Source organism: Lagopus muta, chromosome 1, assembly GCF_023343835.1.
Source record: "Lagopus muta isolate bLagMut1 chromosome 1, bLagMut1 primary, whole genome shotgun sequence".
Taxonomy (NCBI): domain Eukaryota; kingdom Metazoa; phylum Chordata; class Aves; order Galliformes; family Phasianidae; genus Lagopus; species Lagopus muta.
In genome coordinates, this window is record NC_064433.1 from 49,883,948 (window position 1) to 49,902,839 (window position 18,892).

Sequence of the window (18,892 nt, forward strand, 5' to 3'; positions counted from 1 at the left end):
CAGCCCGCGTGGGCCCGCGTTTCCCGCGGTGATGCGCTCTTAGGCACTTAGCATTAGGGTTTGGGACGCTTTTGGGGGTGTCCCCAATCGTCAGCCACCTCTGAGGGGAGTGGGAAGAGGTTTAGGCTGTTGGGGGGCATCTGGGAGATGTCACAGCTGTCAGCGAGGTGCCCGCACTCTCCTCTCCGTCATAGAGAATCATAGGATGGTTTGAGATAGAAGGGACCCTTAAAAGCCATCTGCTCCAACTCCCCTGCAATGAACAGGACACCCACAGCTCTATCAGGGTGCTCAGAGACCCTCGAGCCTGACCTTGAAAGTCTCTATGGATGGGACATCTGCACCTCTCTGGGCAACCTGTGCCAGTGCCTCACCATCCTTAACATAAACACCTTTTTCCTTTTATCCAATCTAAATCTCTGCTCTTTTAATTCGAAACCATTTCTTCTTGTCCTGTCCCAACAGACCCTGCTACAGATTCTGTCCCCCTCTTATAGCCCCCCCCTAGATACTGAAGCATCCCTACAAAATGGTGGCAGGTATGGGGTGGCCCTTCATTGTGTGAAGACACTCTGCATCACATCTCCACTGGGCCAACCACACCTCCAGCTCTTCTGAGAAACTGAGCTCAAAGGCTGATGAAGCAGCATGACAGGTCGGACCGCTTCTGGGCCTGTCACCTCCGGCTCATGCCTGAACACAACCAGTTCCACGGGGAACATGCTCAGCTTGCTCCAAGCATGGGCTTGTGCTTTTGGCAGAACCTATGAGCCAGCCCTGCAATGTGACCCAGCTGTGCTTTGTCTTTAGCTCTCAGAGCAGGATCTGGCTCTATAGGTCGGTGTTTGCTCCAACTCTTTAATTAATGTTTGCAGTAACTTGGTATAACCATAATGTGCAGCCCTTCTGCTGCCATCAGCATCCCAGCAGTGGGAATACAGGTGGCTTTGGCAAGAGGTGTGTGCAGGGAGGAAGTGGCTGGCCCAGGGGACACCACCAGCCTAGAGGATGCTGCCCCAGTGATCTCCCTGCAGGACACTCCTCATGTCTCAGCCACCCAGCCCCAGAATTACAAGCTCTGGGACCTCAATCAAACTGTTTTTGTCACCTGCCCTGGAGCTCCCTACTCCCTTTGCTTTCCATCCACAGGGTAGGTGTCTTGTGTCTCAACCACGTAAAAAACATGACAGCCACACACTGACCATTGTTATTGCAAGCAGTGACTGGTTCCTTGTGCTTTTACTGTCCAGGTAGCACTTGGGATTAAAGATGACAAGCCTACAACCCCACACCAAGGATCAGAGCCACTTCAGGTCATATTTCAGCCAGAGTCATGTGTCAAATCAGTTATCCTGCAATGGCACTCACTCCGTTTCAGGTCTAGGGAAGTCTGAGTTTCAGCAGCCTGGTCCTATCCGATTTCCTGGTGCCCACAGAGGGAAAGTGAATAATTTAGCTTCCATCCTCCATCTCCCTTCCTGTTCAGGTTTCATCTGTGTTTCACCCCTGTGCTGATGTTTCTGTGGAACAGCAGAGCCAGCATCAGCAGTACATGGAGCATGAGAAATAATGTGTGTACAGTATGAATGATAAGATCTCCAGACAGGTCCCACAGTAAGCCTTATTTTTAGTTCCTCTTCTGAGGCATAACTTTAGCACTTACGTTGTTGATATTGTCTATTACTAATTCAGCAGTAGCACAGAGAGGCCCTAATTGAATTTGGAGCTGCGTTGTACCGTGCGCCATGGAAATACACAGTGGGACACAGTTCCTGGAGAACACACTATCTGCTTGAGAACGTATCCCTGCGAGAAGGAATTTATTTGATCTCCCTTGGTGTTTTAAGATATGCAAATAAGCAAAACGGGTGCCAATGTTAGCAGGAAAACCTATTTTATCTTATGAATTTTTAAATATTGTGTTTCCATTTCTTTGTTGTTCCTCTGTTTCTTCACATTGCCTAACATCTTTTTTTTTTTTAAAGTGTGATGAAGATTTGTCAAGCACTGTTTGAGTTACAGATCATTAGGAGATTCATTCAAGAAGTTGCAGGTGTTTTACTATATACTTCTCTTTTTTTTTTTTTTAATGAAAATATAACATTGTCTGTATGTGTATACACACGTTTTCAATAAATTCAGTAGGTATTTAATTATTTTTTTTTTCATGGTTCTGTTACAGAAGCTTCATTCCAGGAAAGACTTATTTGCTTCAACGCTTTTACCTAAGGCACTCTTCATTGGCTGCCCTGTATATTCAGTGCTGTGGAAGAAAACCAAACACATCCAAAAGTAATTCATAAAATTCAGCTAATTCATATTTCCAAGCTGGCTCAGCAAACTTTGTTATGCTGTGACAACCGTGGGTAGCTTTGCATAAAGCTTCCAGCAGCACAACCCGCCTCTGCCTTGGGCTTTCCATTCTCATGGATGCTGGTGGGCAAGTTACAAACCACCAATGCCAGCAAAGCTCCTGCTGCTCCCTGCCTCATATTCTCCCGCATTTCATAAAATCATTGAGGTTGGAAAAGACCTCTAAGATCACCTGGCCCACTCCCATGACGTCCTCTGACCACGTCCCTTGGTGCCACATCCACACGGCTCTGGAACACCTCCAGGGATGGTGACTGCACCACCTCCCTGGGCAGCCTGTGCCACTGCAGCTCCACTCTTTCAGAGAAGAAATCTTTCCTAATATCCAATATGAGCCTCTCCTGGTGCAACTTGCAGCTCCACAGACTGAAAACCTCCCAGCAGTCTGACTGCTTTCTGCTCCTGATACCACCCAACGTGCAAGCAAAGGAGCAATAGGCTGTGCCAGTGCCATTCTTTTTCCAGGACACTGCTATGGGAGAGGTGAGTTGTGCATTCATGGTGGGGTCACCATCCCTGGAGGTGTTCCAGAGCCGTGTGGATGTGGCACTGAGGATATGGTCAGTGGGCATGGTGAGGATGGGCTGGCGGTTGGACCAGGTGATCTTAAAGGTGTTTTCCAACCTCCATGATTCTGTGGATGCATATGAAGGCCACATCTGCATGTGAGAGGCTGCTACGCTTCTGTTAGGAAAATTTCTGCTGCAATCAGCTTGCTCAATCATCTTTATCAAAAAAGAGACAGAATAGAGTCTTCAGCTCTCTTCATTTGAATAACGAGAACCCATAGGTAGCATCCACTGTGTGTAAGTTTTTTTAACCAGATCCTTGTGACTGAAATTCTTCTTCTCAGCTTTTTCTGTAACTTGCTTTGCAGGGACCTCCTGTCCTTTCTTTTTTCTTCCCAAATTTTATTTGGGAGGATATTCCCGATATTTATTTGGCAAGGGCACCTTCTCCTTGTTTTTCCTTCACCCTGCCAAGCCTTACTGCTGCCTGGAAAAAGCAGGTCGACGTGGAAAGAGGAACGCAGACATAGGTGCGTAGCAGCAGCGGGTGAAGAAGACGAGGTGAGCACCTAAGAAACGTCAATGCTTTCTCCGGGACAAGATGGCGCTCGCTATCCCAGTACGAGCCCGCTGCGCCTTCGCCACCATTCTGACCCCGCTCCCCTCCCGTAGCTCTGCGCTCCCCTTGCTCTCGCGAGATCTCATACGCGGCGTGTTGCGTCACCTGGGGCGGGGCGATTATAAATACAGCGTGCGCGCAGTACCTCGCTCCTTCCGGCCAGGCGCGGGGACAAAATGGTGGGTGTGCGTTGTGGCGGTGGCTGGGCCCGGCCTTGCAATCCCTCTGGTATCGCTGCCATCCCTGCCCCAGTGGCTGCCAGGCCCTCATCCAGCTGCCCCACCACCCCTGCGGGAGGTGGTGCGGAACTCATTTTGGGGCTCTGTCACCGTGGGTGGGCGAGGCTTTAGCGTGGGATCGCGGGCGGGCGGGCCTGGTGCCCGCGAGTGTGGGATTTCTGTCGAGGTGGTAGGCAGCTGTGAGCTCGTGGTCACTGGTGAGGTTTGCGTGCCTCTTTGAGAAGGGGCTGGGGTGTTTTTCCGAGGAACTGCCGGCAGTACGGGCTGCCGTGATAGCCAGGCCGCGGTGTGCTCCAAGGTCAGGAGTGCCGATGTCAGTGCTTAGAGTTGAGCTTTGTCCCTCTGTTGGCTCCTGCTTGAATGGCGTGGCTGTGGAGAGGAGCCGAGTGCCTGCATAACTACATAACGATTCCTCTTTCAGCTGTGGGATCGAATTGCATGGTGAGGTGTGTCGCTCCCATGCAGTGGTATTGTGCTGGCAGCCTTTAGTCTTACTTAAGAGTCAGAACTACATTCTGGGCCTTGCCACGAGGTTCCCAATCCCAGCAGAAAGCCCTTTTGGAGACTGATACGCTTCTTAATGCAACTTCTGTGCTGGTGCATTTTTTAAAACCTTTTAATTATTACTGTTTGCATATTGGATATTAGTGAATCTCTGAAGTAAGCATAATATATTTATTTTCTCTTTTTAGTCTCACCGCAAATTCTCAGCTCCCAGGCATGGCTCCTTGGGCTTCCTGCCCCGTAAGCGCAGCAGCAGGCACAGGGGCAAGGTGAAGAGCTTTCCCAAAGATGATCCCAGCAAGCCTGTCCATCTCACTGCCTTTTTGGGGTACAAAGCTGGGATGACTCACATTGTCCGTGAAGTCGACAGACCTGGGTCCAGTACGTATGACTCTTCCCTTATGAATGGCAAAAGATAACCTACTTCTCATAGGTAGCTGTGAATTTTAATCCTGCCTTAGCTTTGCACCTTGTTCAGTAGGTGATTCTGCTGAGTGGGGTGAGGTATAAAGAAAGCATCCCAAACCATTCCTACTTCATCATGAATGATATCTAGCAGCAAGATCTGGCACTAGTTGTCTTGTTAGTGGTCCTCTTTCTGACATGCATGACAACTTGCACAGGAGCCTCATGTTTTAGTTCAGCTGTACTCTCATGTGCTATTTAAGGATTGTTCTTGATGGATAGGTCTAATTAAATCACCTGCATCATACCTTTGTGAAAGGAATTTGTCTCCTTTAAGCTTGAAACTGTCTGAGAGTGAGGAAGAGCTGCTGCTGCTGGTGTTAACCCATATTTCTGTCTCACTGCAGAGGTGAACAAGAAGGAGGTGGTTGAGGCAGTCACTATAGTAGAGACTCCTCCCATGGTCATTGTGGGCATTGTGGGCTATGTGCAGACTCCTCGTGGTCTCCGCAGCTTCAAGACCATCTTTGCTGAGCACATCAGCGATGAGTGTAAGCGTCGCTTTTACAAGAACTGGTAAGAGAGCAGGACTTTCACTCGTTGACCTATTTTTTCTTCTAGGTTGCAAATTACTGCAGTGTAGCTTCTTGATTCAGCTTTTCCACTGGTGGCATTTGGCCTTAGTGTGAGCCAGTGTAATAATATGGCGTGCCAGAGCGGGGCTTCTGGGAAGGTGACAGCATAGCATTAGTGCTATTCTTGACACGGGGTGACAATCCTAGTTTTGGCCTGAGCTCTCCTTAATAGGCTACATGTGATGATACTTCGACGGGCGGACATAAGGAAATCGCCTTTGGCGTTTGTTGTTGAATGTCGAGTCCTGACTGTAGCCCTGTTTTCTCAGGAAAGGGGAGGATGAATGTTCATTTTGATTACTGTTCCGGGCACTGTTGCTGTGATTTCAAGTATGCACAATTTGCCTGAGAGTGGCTCCAGCGTGTCTAGAGCTCACAGCTTGTTTATGAACTTTGCAGGCAGGGTAAATGTCAGAGTAGTGCGACGATTGTCTCACGGGTGTTACAGTGATGACCTTACTGTCAGGCATGGCTCAGGCTTATGGGGGGAAACTGCGGTGTTGTGTAGCAGATAGCAGTCATCTGACGCAATTGCTTTAAAGATCTGTTTTTCTGTTATTGTTCGACATCTCTCTACAGTCTTTTGTCTTCTGTACTGTGAATATTAATGTGCTTTGGGATTCATGGCAGCTCCGCTCAGCTTTGGCAATCTTGCCTTTGTCTGATGAGCTCCAGGCTCCGCTTGCCAGTGGAAAAGACTGCTTAGAAGCTGGCAATGAGCCACAACTGGCTAAGGTGGCAGCTCCTTCCGCTCGTCCCCTTTCCCTGCGGGATCGATGAAGGGCTTAGCCAAACCTTGTCTCTGCTCTGCTCCTGAAGGCACAAATCCAAGAAGAAGGCCTTCACCAAGTACTGCAAGAAATGGCAAGATGACGAAGGCAAAAAGCAGTTGGAGAAGGATTTCAATAGCATGAAGAAATACTGCCAGGTTATTAGAGTCATGGCTCACACTCAGGTAAGTTTCCAGAGTTCAGGCACGCAGTAGGAACAACTGAGATGGCAAGAATAAAGCCTGGTCAATCTCAGCAGTGAGATTTCTACCCACCCCACAGCGTAATGATAACTGTTAAGCATTGAATCCCAATGGCCTTAATTCTGTATTAAGTGTACACTCACAGTGTGCATGAGTAGCCTTGAGGGGAACCACAGACAGTCTTCTACAGCTGTGCTCAAAAGAGGCTGAACCATAATGGGCACTGCTTGGACTCGGTCCTTGTTGATGCCTGGCTCTCAATTCAGCAACAGATGGAAATAGACCAGATACTTAACTTTGTGCGGTCGTGGAGTTTGAAGCTGTTCTGCAGGGGCTGGAGTTACTCAGGCTTTCAGTGGCTTCTGTGGGGAGCCAGTGGAGGAGGTGTTTTGAATGGTGCTGGTGTCTGTCTGGCTGTCGAGTGTTGTGTCAGGCTTTCTTGAGGTGTAATTAAATCTATGAGTGAGCTATAAGCACGGTAAGATGTCTAATTACAACTTTGCTGACTTTAATAAACTAGTTTCCAATATTAGACACCAGAGACAGCATTGAAGCTGCTGTTAGTAGTCCTAGCAATCCCTCTGTTCTAAATATGGACTATAAATGTGGCTGCTGTTCAGTTACAAAAAAAAAAGATCAGGCCAGACTGGAATGGTACTGGAATAGTTGATACAAGATCAATCTGGAAGAACAGAAACTAAATTTCATCCTTTGTTTTCCAGATGCGTCTGCTTCCCCTGAGACAGAAGAAGTCTCACCTGATGGAGATCCAGGTGAATGGTGGCACTGTTGCTGAGAAAGTGGATTGGGCTCGGGAGAAGCTGGAACAGCAGGTCCCTGTGTCAAGTGTCTTTGGCCAGGATGAGATGATAGATGTCATTGGAGTCACCAAGGGCAAGGGATATAAAGGTAATTACATGGAAGCTCTGTGGAGTCAGAATGCGCGTTTTAATAAAATCCTGGCCTTTGGTTCTCACAGCTGAGTGGGCCAAGAGCTGAGGAGGTATTGCTGTCACAGTTCGGTGATGAAACCATGGAATAAGCGCTGGGCACAGCGCCTGACATCCGTGAGGAGTCATTCCATGCTGCCTTCCTTCTGAGAACACTTCCTGGGGACAGCCAGGGAGGGAACACGCACAACTTTAGGACGGTGTGCTTCAAGAAGAGCAATTCCTGGAGTGCTATGTCTAGGCTTCCCTTTTGTTGCTCAGGGACAGTGCTCAAAAGGTCTTCTGAGCTCGGTTTGAAAACTGAAGTCGTCACAGCTTGACAAGAAACATAAACACTGCTTGGGTTTCTTGTTCCAGGTGTTACCAGCCGTTGGCACACCAAGAAGCTGCCTCGTAAGACTCACAGGGGTCTGCGCAAGGTGGCCTGTATTGGTGCGTGGCATCCTGCTCGTGTGGCTTTCTCTGTGGCCCGTGCTGGTCAGAAAGGGTATCACCATCGGACTGAAATCAACAAGAAAATCTACAAGATTGGCCAGGGTTACCAAATCAAGGATGGAAAGCTGATCAAAAACAATGCGTCGACTGATTATGACTTGTCTGACAAGAGCATTAACCCTCTGGTGAGTTGTAACAGCTGTGTGGAAAGAGTTGCTGTCTTCTGAGGCAATTGGGTGTGGTACAAGATGTGAAACGATTGAATGAAGAGCACTTGAGGAAAAAACTCAGCTGCTGTGGGTGGTGGTGCTGCTGAGTCATTCTCAGTATTGACTTGCGTAACTTTTGCTTACTGCATTTAATAGTTGGCAGCTGTATCAAAGGATGCTAGGAATGACACATGTAAATAAGGAATAATTCAGCCACGAAAGCAGTTTTTAAAGGGGTTCTCAGTGAGTGAAGGAATGGCCAAGTTCCAGAATTGCTGCAGGAACCTCAGGCTGTGGGCACATGTAATGGCTGATCTCACTTCACAGTGTGCGCTGACTGTTTTCTCCCTATCCAGGGTGGCTTCGTCCACTATGGTGAGGTGACCAATGATTTCATAATGCTGAAAGGCTGCGTTGTTGGGACCAAGAAGAGGGTCCTAACCCTGCGCAAGGTAAGTAGGGTTGGAACAGCTTCTGTCAGCTGCATTGCCTCTGGTTCAAGTATCTTTGCTTGCTGCTGTGGGGATTCTTAAGATTCTTTGCTGGTGGGGGCTGATCACTGTTGTACAAACTATGAGTTGGCTTGTTAGCAAATGCTCCTTGTGTAATAGCAGCTGAAATAGGAAGTCAGAGTGACTTGAGTGGTGTTCTGGAGATGATGAGGAGAAAGTTGCCAGCTTTCTGGCAGGTTGAAGGAGTGCTGCTGCTGGACTCACCTGGCATCTCTCTTGTAGTCCCTGCTTGTGCAGACCAAGCGTCGGGCCCTGGAGAAGATTGACCTGAAGTTCATTGACACAACCTCCAAATTTGGTCACGGCCGCTTCCAGACAGCTGAGGAAAAGAAGTCTTTCATGGTAAGGATATTTTCTAAAGCTGGCAAGTCTTTTTGTGTTGGCACTGCCTTGGGCTTAAAGCAGCTCCTGGTGGTAGTGTTTGCAGTGGACTGTGGGTGGCATTTCTCGTGTGGCACGCAAGGAAGTGGAGCTGTAGTCCCTGTACTTCTTCAGTGTCAGTCCTCTGCAAGGGCAGTGTGCTGGTCAGCAGCTTGGTAGATGCACAGGTGCTTCCCCACTAGATGGCACCAATGTTTCTTAAATTTGAAGTCTAATTTGATGCAGCCTGTCAAGTTTGGCTTTCTGCTGAAGCTTTTTGCTTCCAGCAGGTGGCATCATTGAGGCATTTTATTTGTAGTAAGCAGAGAAGAGTTTATTTAAAAAAAGAAATGTGATGAATCTGCAAGAAGCTAATTGGTTGTGGTTATCAGTGGAATAGACTGTTAACATTTCTTCTTTTTTCTCTTCCAGGGACCACTCAAGAAAGATCGTATTGCAAAAGAGGAGGCAGCTTAATCTGTAGAGTTGTCTTGTGTTCTGCAGCCTGTGTGCTGCCAGATCAAAAAATAAAGATTTTAAAGAATCTAACTTTGTTTCTTGGTTTACATATAGCTGCATCAAGTCGGGCACTCTGGCTGCAGGTCTTATGCATGGGATCAACTAAACAAAAACCTCCCATTCACCAATACCCCAATTCTAACAGGATTCCTGTAATGAGTAAGGAACTGCCATTGCTCTCCTCACCCAGAGAAGATTTTGGTGCAGAGCAGGGCTCTATGTGGTTGTGTGAAGTAATGTAGAATACCTTGGTAGCTGCAAACACCGATCCTCTGCGTGGCAGCTAGGGCTCCTTTGCACTGAACTGTGGTTAGAATTAATGGAACTGTTTTAGGTAGCTGGTACAGCCCTGAATTTTGCATAAGTGCCTGTAGTGGGTGGCTGGCACTTCCAAGTGATAAATGGAACTTGTGTAGTAGTCTCAAGCTTCTTGGTGATGGGAAATGGGCCTGCCTGGGAGGAGAGGAGGGTGATATTTTCACCATGATCCCTCAGTCTAATGCCAAGGAGGGAGCACTGTGTGTGCTGCTGGTGTTGCATTACCGGCTGGCTGAAAATATGCCTCTGATCTTGGGGGGAGGGGAGGCAATTTGGCTGCTGTTCCCAGCTGGGTTTCCTTGGTGTAGGATTGGAGATGCAGCTCTTGTGCACAGACTCAGCTCTTTATAGCAGGAGTCCTGACAAGCATTGCGTTTATGGGAGCTGTGGTGTTATACCAAGAAAGGCAGCACAGCCCTGAGCGCCTGGGTGCCTCCAGCCACAATAGTGAGATCACTCGTGCTTTGGGCCATAGCCTGACTGAAGGCTCATGTAAATTTAGATAACTGTGCTGGTGTAGCCTTTGCTGCCCATAATTGGAGAGGAGACTGTGATTAAGGCAATAACCCTCCAGATTTACACACCAAATGAATTGGCACGTGGATCTGCACTGAGATACATCCAGGGCAATGCTATTTGCTTTGATAGGAATGGAAAAGGATGGATGTAGAAAATACTTTTCACAGTGATGCATAAGAACCTTCTAAGAGTTAAAAGGTGGCCAGGAGGAGGAAAAACATTTACCTTGTTTCCCTAGAAACCAGACTCCATGACTGCACAATCTGGCTGGCTCGCTGTCAGCCTCGCTTAACACATGAACCTGTTGGCTGCTTTCAGCCAAGTGTAACAAGAGAGGTCTCAACGACCAATTTTAACTTCATTTTTTTCATAAGTCCCCTCAAACTGGCAGGCAGGTAGAACGAAATCCTAAATTAGTAATTCTCCAGTGCAGGAAAGTGGGATTTCCAACCAGCAGCCATCTCAAGGTGACAGCTTCATGAGCAGCTCTGAAGATGGAGGTTTCCCTTAGAGAGCCTTGCTCTTTTTGGTTGGCTGTGAGTTGACCATTTCACACATGTATGTATGCAGAGCTCTTAGCCAGCCGTACCTGCTGCTGCTATTTGATCAGACCAGCCTGAGGTATCGGAGGGGACTGGGATTAGCAGTGAGCTGCTGGGGATGAAAACCCATGATGAAATATGCGCTGCTAATTCTGCCTCTCCCAAAATCTCAGAGGCCTTCTCGTTTTCCCAAACTGCTCTTTGTGGCAGGGTCTCCAGTGGCAGCTAAGAAGCTGGTGAGTTTATTTCAAAGCAGCAATGACAATGGGGGGAATTTTTAGTCAAATTAGCACCTAATTAAAAAGAAGCAATTCTGAAGAAATGCCATCCGTGTTAGGGATACTCAGCGCCCATCTCGCAGGAGGAGCTCTTTCATTCAGCTGGGGACCTGGTGCCAAGCTTTCATTAGTTTATGCTTGAAGTGGTGGTTGCTGTTAAAACACCGACTGGGTAAGAAAACAATACTGCAAAAGTATTTTTTAATCCTTTTTCCTCCTGAAAACTTGGGGACAGGAGGACATCCAACGTCAGGAGATGGCGCTCGTCCCTCTCCAGAAAGTGGTGGCAGAGGGTGTCCATGACACTTGTCCCCAAGTCCAGTGGTGCCCTACTGGGAAAAAGCCCCACTTGACTGAGATTGGTCACCTAGTGCTCCTTGAAATGATTGGAAGCTGCCTGGTACAGAACAGCAGGCTTAGGTGCAAAGCAACTGAGATCATGGCAGGGCCACATGGATGGGAGAAGCTGTGGAGCACCAAGTTGTGCTTCTGTCACACAGGTGTGACTTTCATCTCCTGAGCCTTCCCGCTTCTACAGACCTCCATTCATCCCCCCCTCCATCCACACATCCATTCCTCCATCTACCCCTCCCTCCATCCCTCTCCACCCATCCATCCCTCAATCCATCCATCTGTCCATCCAGGATGACAAGGACAGTCCCCATAGAAATGCTTAGAAGTCAAAGCAGGTCATACATTCGTCCCCCAGCCAGGGGACAAAAGATGGGCTTCTCTTCCCTAGAGCCAAGATCTTTATAATTATTATTATTGCTGTTACTATGATTTTAATCACTTATCTTCACTGTGAGCTTTTTCTATCACTGCCAGCCCCAGCCATATCTGTGGGTCAGAAGGTCAGGGAGGATCCTGCATCCTGACGATGCTCAGGGAGACCTGCTTGTCCTTGAGCCTTGGGGAGCAAGCAGAACTGTGGGAACATGCCTGGCCCCAGCTGGATGGCTGGGAAGTGAGGCCGACTTTCACCCCCGGCACCTGAAAGCCCCAGCACTCCCCAGCTGCCGGCAGCACGGGGGTTGGGATTGAGGGGGGGGCCGCTTTCACAGCTTCCCGCAGCACATCTGGGTCGGAGCTCTTCCCAGCGCCTTTCCTCACTGGAGATGAAACGAGGTGCAGCTGTGACACTCCAGCAGAGACATTAGAAGTGTGTGAGGCTGCCCGGGGGGCATGGAGTGGGTTCAAGCTGGGGGTCTTGGCTCTTGCAATTAGCTCCGCAAGCAGCCCAGCTGACACCGTGCCTTTGATCTGAGTGACAGGCTCTGAGCTTCAATCGTGCTCGACATGGAAGAGGAGATCATGAACATGCCCTGGGGTGGTGAGACTGGGTTCACACAGTGCACACTGAGCCCAGCAGCACATGTCTGTGGGTCAGAGCAGGCAGGTTGGAGGCTGTTGCTCCCCATCTCACTGCCTCTTCAAGTTGCTGTTTGCTTCGTAGGGCCCCTGAGCACAATGGACCCCAGCCCCTAGCTTCACACTCGGCAGAACCCAAAGGGACCCAAAGGGACCCTCAGACAGCAGCACCGCTGTCCCTCCAGCCCCTGATGCAGCACAACTCGCTGGGTGGCATAGGACTTACAGGAGGCCACGTGGCTTTTGGGAAGTCCCCACAGCCATCACCAAGCTGGACAACCAGGCAGTGTTGCTGTGGCAGCCATGGGATGAAGAGAAGAAGACTAAATGCATCCCCCACCACACCACCTTTTTCATAAAGCATGAGTGCAGGGCTGGCATGGCCACCATGAGATCCCCAGGGTTCCTCAGTGCCATGCTGGAGCTTGATCCCATCCACCACCTCAAAGAGCTTTTATTATTACCATTATTTTGAATTTCCTTCTTGGCACCAGCAGCAGTGGGGACTGAGTTCAAGCAGCTATGTGAGTCTGTGGATGCAGTCATTGAGCATCCTCCTGCCTCGGCTACAAGAAGACCCCCTCAGTTTTACTGATGCACATCACTCTTATCTGCCACCATTGTCTGGTTCTGGATGGAGCCCAAAGCCCATTTGTTCCATTGGGAATGGACAAGCCAGCGGGCCTGGGAGATGCTGCTGGCGGGAGGTGTTTATAATCTTTGTTTAGTTACAGAGAGCCTGGACACCCACTGCCGCTTCCCTACACACAATAGGATCAAACGGCTCCGGGACATTTCCTCGCTCCTTGCAGATGAAATCGCCGCATCTGCTGCCCTGCTGCAGCCCCTGCTCCTGGCTTTGTGGGTCCCACACCCCATCAGTGCCCTGGCTCTCAGAGGGCTGTGGGGGATTTCTTGTTGCTGCCATCTCTGCCTCAAAATGGGGCATTTCCTCATTTCCTATCCCTGTTTCTGCTTTCAGAACCTGTGGGCGAGGGGAAGTGGTGTTGCTCATGTGGAAGAAATCATGTCACCACCTGCCCCCAGGGCAGAAGATAAAACACCCACCGGTGGTGCCCTGCCCATGTTTTTGGGAGAATGGAAATCTTCACACCTCCCTCCCCTATTGGTGTCAGGCTCTGGTACAGACTTTCCCTGCCCAGACTTTACCTGTTGGACCTCTGCGGATCTGTTCTTGGAGTGGAGCAGGAGCATCCTCCTGGCACCCACCTGCTTCACCATCTTATCCCAACCTCCTCTTCCTCCTCAGGATGCCCTCTTTGCCCTCCCTGGGTGCCACGGAGTTCAAATCCCAATCCCATCTGCTGGTGGTGTGCCTTGGGGGGGGGGCATTTCCCCTATGCCAGCTTTGGGAATATAAAAAATATGAACAGTCCCTCTTCTTGCAGGCAACTTTCTCTCTCCCTTCCGTCTCCACCAAGGGTTAAATCTCCTCCTGGGTAAGTAATGTTTAACCTAACCCATTACTAATTAAATGGATGACTTCAGGCAGGTTTTGTTATCGTCTTGGAACACCTGATGCATGTGTCACTGGCAAGAGCTCTGCTTGTCTCAAGTTCACCGGCAATCCTTGAACTCCCGATGCCTTCTCTCTTCCCGTCCCGCTGCAGCAAAGCCCTGTCAGCTGGGGGACCCCCATCCCCACATTCCCTTTGGGGGGACACCACTGAGAGGGACAGGATGGAGATAAAGCATGGGCAGCCCCATACTGGAGGACATCTCAGCCCCACAGAAAGCCTCAGGGCTGGTTGACATCATTCTCATGCTTCAAGGTATAAATAACCAACCTGGTAAACAAAGGAAACTCCCCACGAAGACCATGTAAGGCAGAGCCGCTGTTGTACCATTTATTTATTAGCTCACCATTGCTATTTCCTGCCTCTGTTGGTCAGAGACCTCCTATGTTGGCCAAAAGTCAACTTTTCCTCCCCCGCCACGAATTTACAGTAACCCTTGGCTTACAGCTCAGGCTCTCAGGGTTGGTCCTTGGTTGGTCAGCACTTGATCCTGGTCCTAAGGAGGACCAGCATCTCTGGTGGATCTTCCAAGACATAGGTCTGGGGGATCATCACTCAGGAGAGCTTTATCTTGCAAGTCTTTGCTGCGGGAGGCAAAGGGAGCACTCGGTTAAGGGTGAACACACACCTGCAAGGGGGCTGGGAGTTGCTCACTCAACAAGACAGAGCGAGGCCATGCACGCGTCCTCTCCAGGACCCAGCTGTGCTCCCACTCCTCAGCCTGTCACTGCCTTCAGAGCTGCCAGTAGATTGGTCCGTGCATGTGCTTCCCATCTTGCTGCAGGCAACAGCAGTCAGGCTCGTGTGGGCCCCTTCTATCCTTATATCAGATGTGCACCAGCTGGTTTGCATGGAGAGAAGCTGGAGGACACTGGGGAGTGGTGCAGAGTACCTGGGGATGGATGGGAGCTGCTCCAGATCCACAGCTAAATCTGGCTGAGGATTTGGGGCCATGGGAGAGGATTGTCCATGTTTTGAGGATGCTAAGCAATTCCAGCTCTCATTTGGGAATGCCCAGGGTGGAGGGACAGAGCAGCAGATCCAGGATCATCGGAGTACCTGTGGGCATCTGTATCCCTCCATCCCAAACTGAGATCTGGCCATGGATCTTGGGTGGGCTTCTGTGGAGCCAGGGAGCTGGACTCAATGAAAGATCTGGAGAGGAAGTCATATAGGGAGTGGCTGAGTGAATGGGGTTGTTCAGTCTGGAGAAGAGGAGGCTCAGTGGAGACCGTATGGTTGTCTACAACAACCTGAAGGGAAGTTGTGGTGAGGTGGGTGTCAGCCTCTTCTCCCAGGTAACAGCAATAGGATGAGAGGGAATGGCTTAATGTTGCACCAGGGGAGGTTCAGGTTGGATATGAGGAAACACTTATTCTCTGACAGAGCTGTAATACACTGGCACAGGCTGCCCAGGGAGGTGGTGCAGTCACCATCCATGGAGGTGTTCCAGAGCCGTGTGGATGTGGCACTGAGGACATGGTCAGTGGGCATGGAGGGGGTGGGCTGGCAGTTGGACCAGGTGATCCTAGAAGTCTTTTCCAACATTCATAATTCTGTGATTCTATGGCCCTTATGGGTCCATTCCAACTTGAGATATTCTATGATTCTGCGGATCACCATCTATCTTGGCTGCTCCTTCCCTTAGAAAGGAAGAACATGGCTTGGTCCTTGCTAGCTGCAGGCGGGCTTGGAGCCATGGAGGGACAGTGCATTTGCTTTGCCACTGTGGGGATGAATGGAGCTGCCAGTAGGCTTGGGGGTCTCCCTGGATTTCTCCTTTCTGGCTGCTCATTCCCTACCCTAAATCCATACCTTAGGGCTGTTCAGGAGCAGGGAGGTGGTGTTCACCCCATCCAGTGCTGTCTCCTCTGTCATTGTTATTGAGGCAATTCTCAAGCAGCTTGGATCCTGTTTTTGTGCTGATGTTGCCTGGCCCTACAGGAGAGAGAAACACAGGAAATGGCTGCGACGGAAGCAGAATCATCTCCTGGAGAGAGCAAGGAGCAGCCCTTGCAGCCGCTGAGGGAACAAAGAGAGGGATTCAGAGGGGCTGTGTTATTGCCAGCCCCACTGCCAACCCATGGCTTCCCTCCACCCCGATCCCCTGGGATGAGCTCATGGACACGCTGCCTTCATGGAGGGCACAGCAGTTGTGCCCTTTCCCCGTGGTTAAACAAACTGGGATTTCTGCAGAGCTCTGCACTTGGATCCTTGCAGCACCACGGCTGCGTGGGCACGGGTCTCACTGCCATCCCGGAGCTCTGTCCCTCCTCCCCAGAGTGCTCCTGTGCACACAACAGGCCCTCTGTCCCACAGGCACAAAAGGAAACGTTGAGCCAAAAGGCCATTGGGAGCGTGCGAGAATATTCCTCGTGGCGTCATGGGCTGTCCCAGCCCTGTACCCAGTGTGTCCCAGCACACGTCCTCTTCTCTAGGTGCTACTCATCCCAAAGAACAAGGACATCTCCCTATTCCCTGCACTAAGACCATATCCAATGGGACTTCTGTCCACATGGCTCCAGTGCAGGAAAATGCTGCTGCACTCTTGTGCGTCCCAGCCCTGGGAGAGCAGCATGGATCATGGGGATGTGAAGGCACCTAAGGGGTGGCACTGCTGGGGGAAGCTTACAGCACTGCTACCCTAAAGGCCAGCAGCTGGAGGGCTTCCATTGCTGGGGAGCGCAGCAACTCCCAGGCTCTGCCTTTGTGCAGTGTTTGTGGCTGCAGCATGAGCGCCAAAATGTCATCGGCCCCTTATCTGCAATGTATCCGGGTCCTTTTGGTACCCACACAGCCTCCAAAAATAGCCTCAGCAGAGGAAAAAAATACATCCCTAAAATAGCACTGCCATTCAGGCTGTCCAGCACCAGGCTTTACACCTGGTCAAGTGCCATTATGGCTCTGCAAGGGGACGGTGGCTCCGCTCCCCTGTGCTTTCCCACTCTTCCTAAACCAGCACTGGGAGCTCTGGGACACACCAGGACGCTGCCACCAACTGTTCCTTGCGTAGGTTCTGTGCAGCCTGAGCCAGGTGTCCCCCACCACGGGATGCTGACACTGCTGCAAGAGGAGTGATCCTGCTGAAAGCCTCTCCTGAAAAGGAGCGCTGGTGAGGAGGAGGAAGCCAAGAGGAAGGAAGGCCTTGTTTGCCTGTTCCCAAAGCACCGCAGGAACTGCTATATGAGGCATTACCTGACCTCACTTACAACTCCGGATACCCTTCTCCTGCTCCCCGCTGGAGCCTCCCCCAGCTCCCACCACCTTGCACTGTGCCACTCCTCCGAGCTGCCCTGACACCCACAGCTGCTTTCCGCCAAGCTGCAAGTCCTCTTCCGGCTCCTTGTGCTCCAAATTTATCTGCACCTGCTCTTCCTCACGGATGGACCAGGTTCAGTCCCTGCGCGTGGACGCAGGAGCATCTGATGACCCAGGGCAAAGCTGTTATGCGTGGTGGTCCACGCAATGTGGGCTTCCAGTTCTGGGGAGGAGTGGTTGTGCTGCTTTACATGAACACAGCTTGAAAACTGGGGGCTCGGGAAGAGGGAAACCACGGCTCTGCATCTGTCACTGACACATATTGGCTTCGGTACCATATTCAGCCAGGATGGATATTAGGAAATTCAGTTCAGGTTGGATGTTAGGAAAGACTTCTTCTCAGAAAGACTGATGCTGCAGTGGCACAGGCTGCACAGGGAGGTGGTGCAGTCACCATCCCTGGAGATGCTCCAGAACTGTGTGGATTTGCCATTGTGGTCAGTGGGCATGGTGGGGGTGGGCTGGCTGTTGGACTGGGTGATCTTAGAGGTCGTTTTCAACTTAATGACTCTATGATTCTATATCTCAGTTTGCTCCCTGCCTCCTACAGTGCCGTGCAGCTGGACTTGTCAGTGTCCACAAAGGGCTAACAGACAAGACCACGACACAAAAGCTTCATGCTCTTTGTAGACTATTGCTTCCTCTGACGCCCTTCAGAAGAGCTTGGAAAAGATGTTTATGCAGAACACAAAAGGTCTGAGGATGTGAATTGGATGCGGAGGGATGAAGCCCAGCGTGACATAAATGCTCTGCAAGTTGAATGTTCCCATTGATCAGCATCTTCCGCTTTGTCTGTGGGGATGCTTTCCACCACGGATGACCTATTCATCCAGGGACTGCTAGAGTTGCAACCTCACAGCACCTCACCAATCCCTGGTTAAATTTGGGGCTGGAGGAGGAGGAGGAGGAGGAGGAAGGGGGTACATGAGTCAAAGCAGCAAAACACAGCAGCCTTGAGGAGGATGATTTCAGGACTGGAAAGGATCCTCTGAAATAACAGGTTATTTCCAGGCTTAGGAAATGAACCAAGCAGCCCACTGGCCCAAAGGGGACCATGGAGAGGTCTTGCATCCCTGTAATCAACAACCCGGTGAGCGAGCTGAGGTCACCACTCCTTCCAGAGGACAGGAACTCAGGGAGAGGAAGAGGGGACCGGATGCTTGGCCAAAATACCTTAAGAAGTGATGTTAAGGATATCCCCTCTCCTCCCAAGCCAAGCAGTGACGGTACATTCCTGGGGCTCCTCTGGGAGCAGTAGTGGGGGGTGGCTTCCATCAGGTGCCCCCTGGAGGGGTTGCCCTGCACCTCTTCCCACTACATTTCTCCTAGCCTTCCTCCACCCATACTGTGTTTCCACCTACCCACCTTCTTCATTCTGAAAGGAGAACCAGCGACGGAAAGATTCCAAACGCACACAAACAGGATGCAAGCGGATTGTGACCCAGTGGGGAGTAGAATGGGGCAGAGGCATGAAACTGCTGACCAAGAAGAGGCCGTGGGGAGCGTGGCTCTGGGGGGCTGAAAGAGCAGGACACCAGTGTGAATATCACCTTTGCCCTCACTTATCTACCAAGGACCATAAGAGCACAAGCCCATTCATTACCACTGCACTGTTCAAGTCAATTGTGAGCCACAGTGGTGCCATCCCAAGGTGGCACGATAAAGCTCTGCCAGTGTGGAGGTCACAGGTCCTAGGCAGCCATGCTCACACATCTTCATCCTCTGTCCTGCAGTCACTGTTCCAAGCTGAAGGACATGGGTCACCT

General features: G+C 50.5%; 1 protein-coding gene and 1 non-coding gene across 2 annotated transcripts; both read left to right on the forward strand.

The window, feature by feature from the left end:
• The first annotated feature begins 3,614 nt into the window (after positions 1-3,614).
• RPL3 (ribosomal protein L3) lies at positions 3,615-9,272 on the forward strand. The gene is made up of 9 exons (XM_048928394.1): positions 3,615-3,680; positions 4,433-4,625; positions 5,057-5,225; positions 6,104-6,239; positions 6,980-7,166; positions 7,565-7,827; positions 8,208-8,303; positions 8,586-8,705; positions 9,156-9,272. The coding sequence occupies exons 1-9, from the start codon at positions 3,678-3,680 to the stop codon at positions 9,198-9,200; spliced, it is 1,212 nt and encodes a 403-aa protein (XP_048784351.1). The 5' UTR covers positions 3,615-3,677; the 3' UTR covers positions 9,201-9,272.
• On the forward strand, positions 7,272-7,364 carry LOC125688532 (small nucleolar RNA U83B). Its single transcript, XR_007374790.1, has one exon. It is a non-coding gene; the product is annotated as a small nucleolar RNA U83B (small nucleolar RNA).
• Positions 9,273-18,892: the final 9,620 nt, after the last annotated feature.

Coding starts and splice junctions, on each gene's coding strand:
- RPL3 (XM_048928394.1), top strand. Junction 7,828..8,207: donor ACAAGAGCATTAACCCTCTG/GTGAGTTGTAAC, acceptor CTCCCTATCCAG/GGTGGCTTCGTCCACTATGG. Junction 8,706..9,155: donor AGGAAAAGAAGTCTTTCATG/GTAAGGATATTT, acceptor TTTCTCTTCCAG/GGACCACTCAAGAAAGATCG.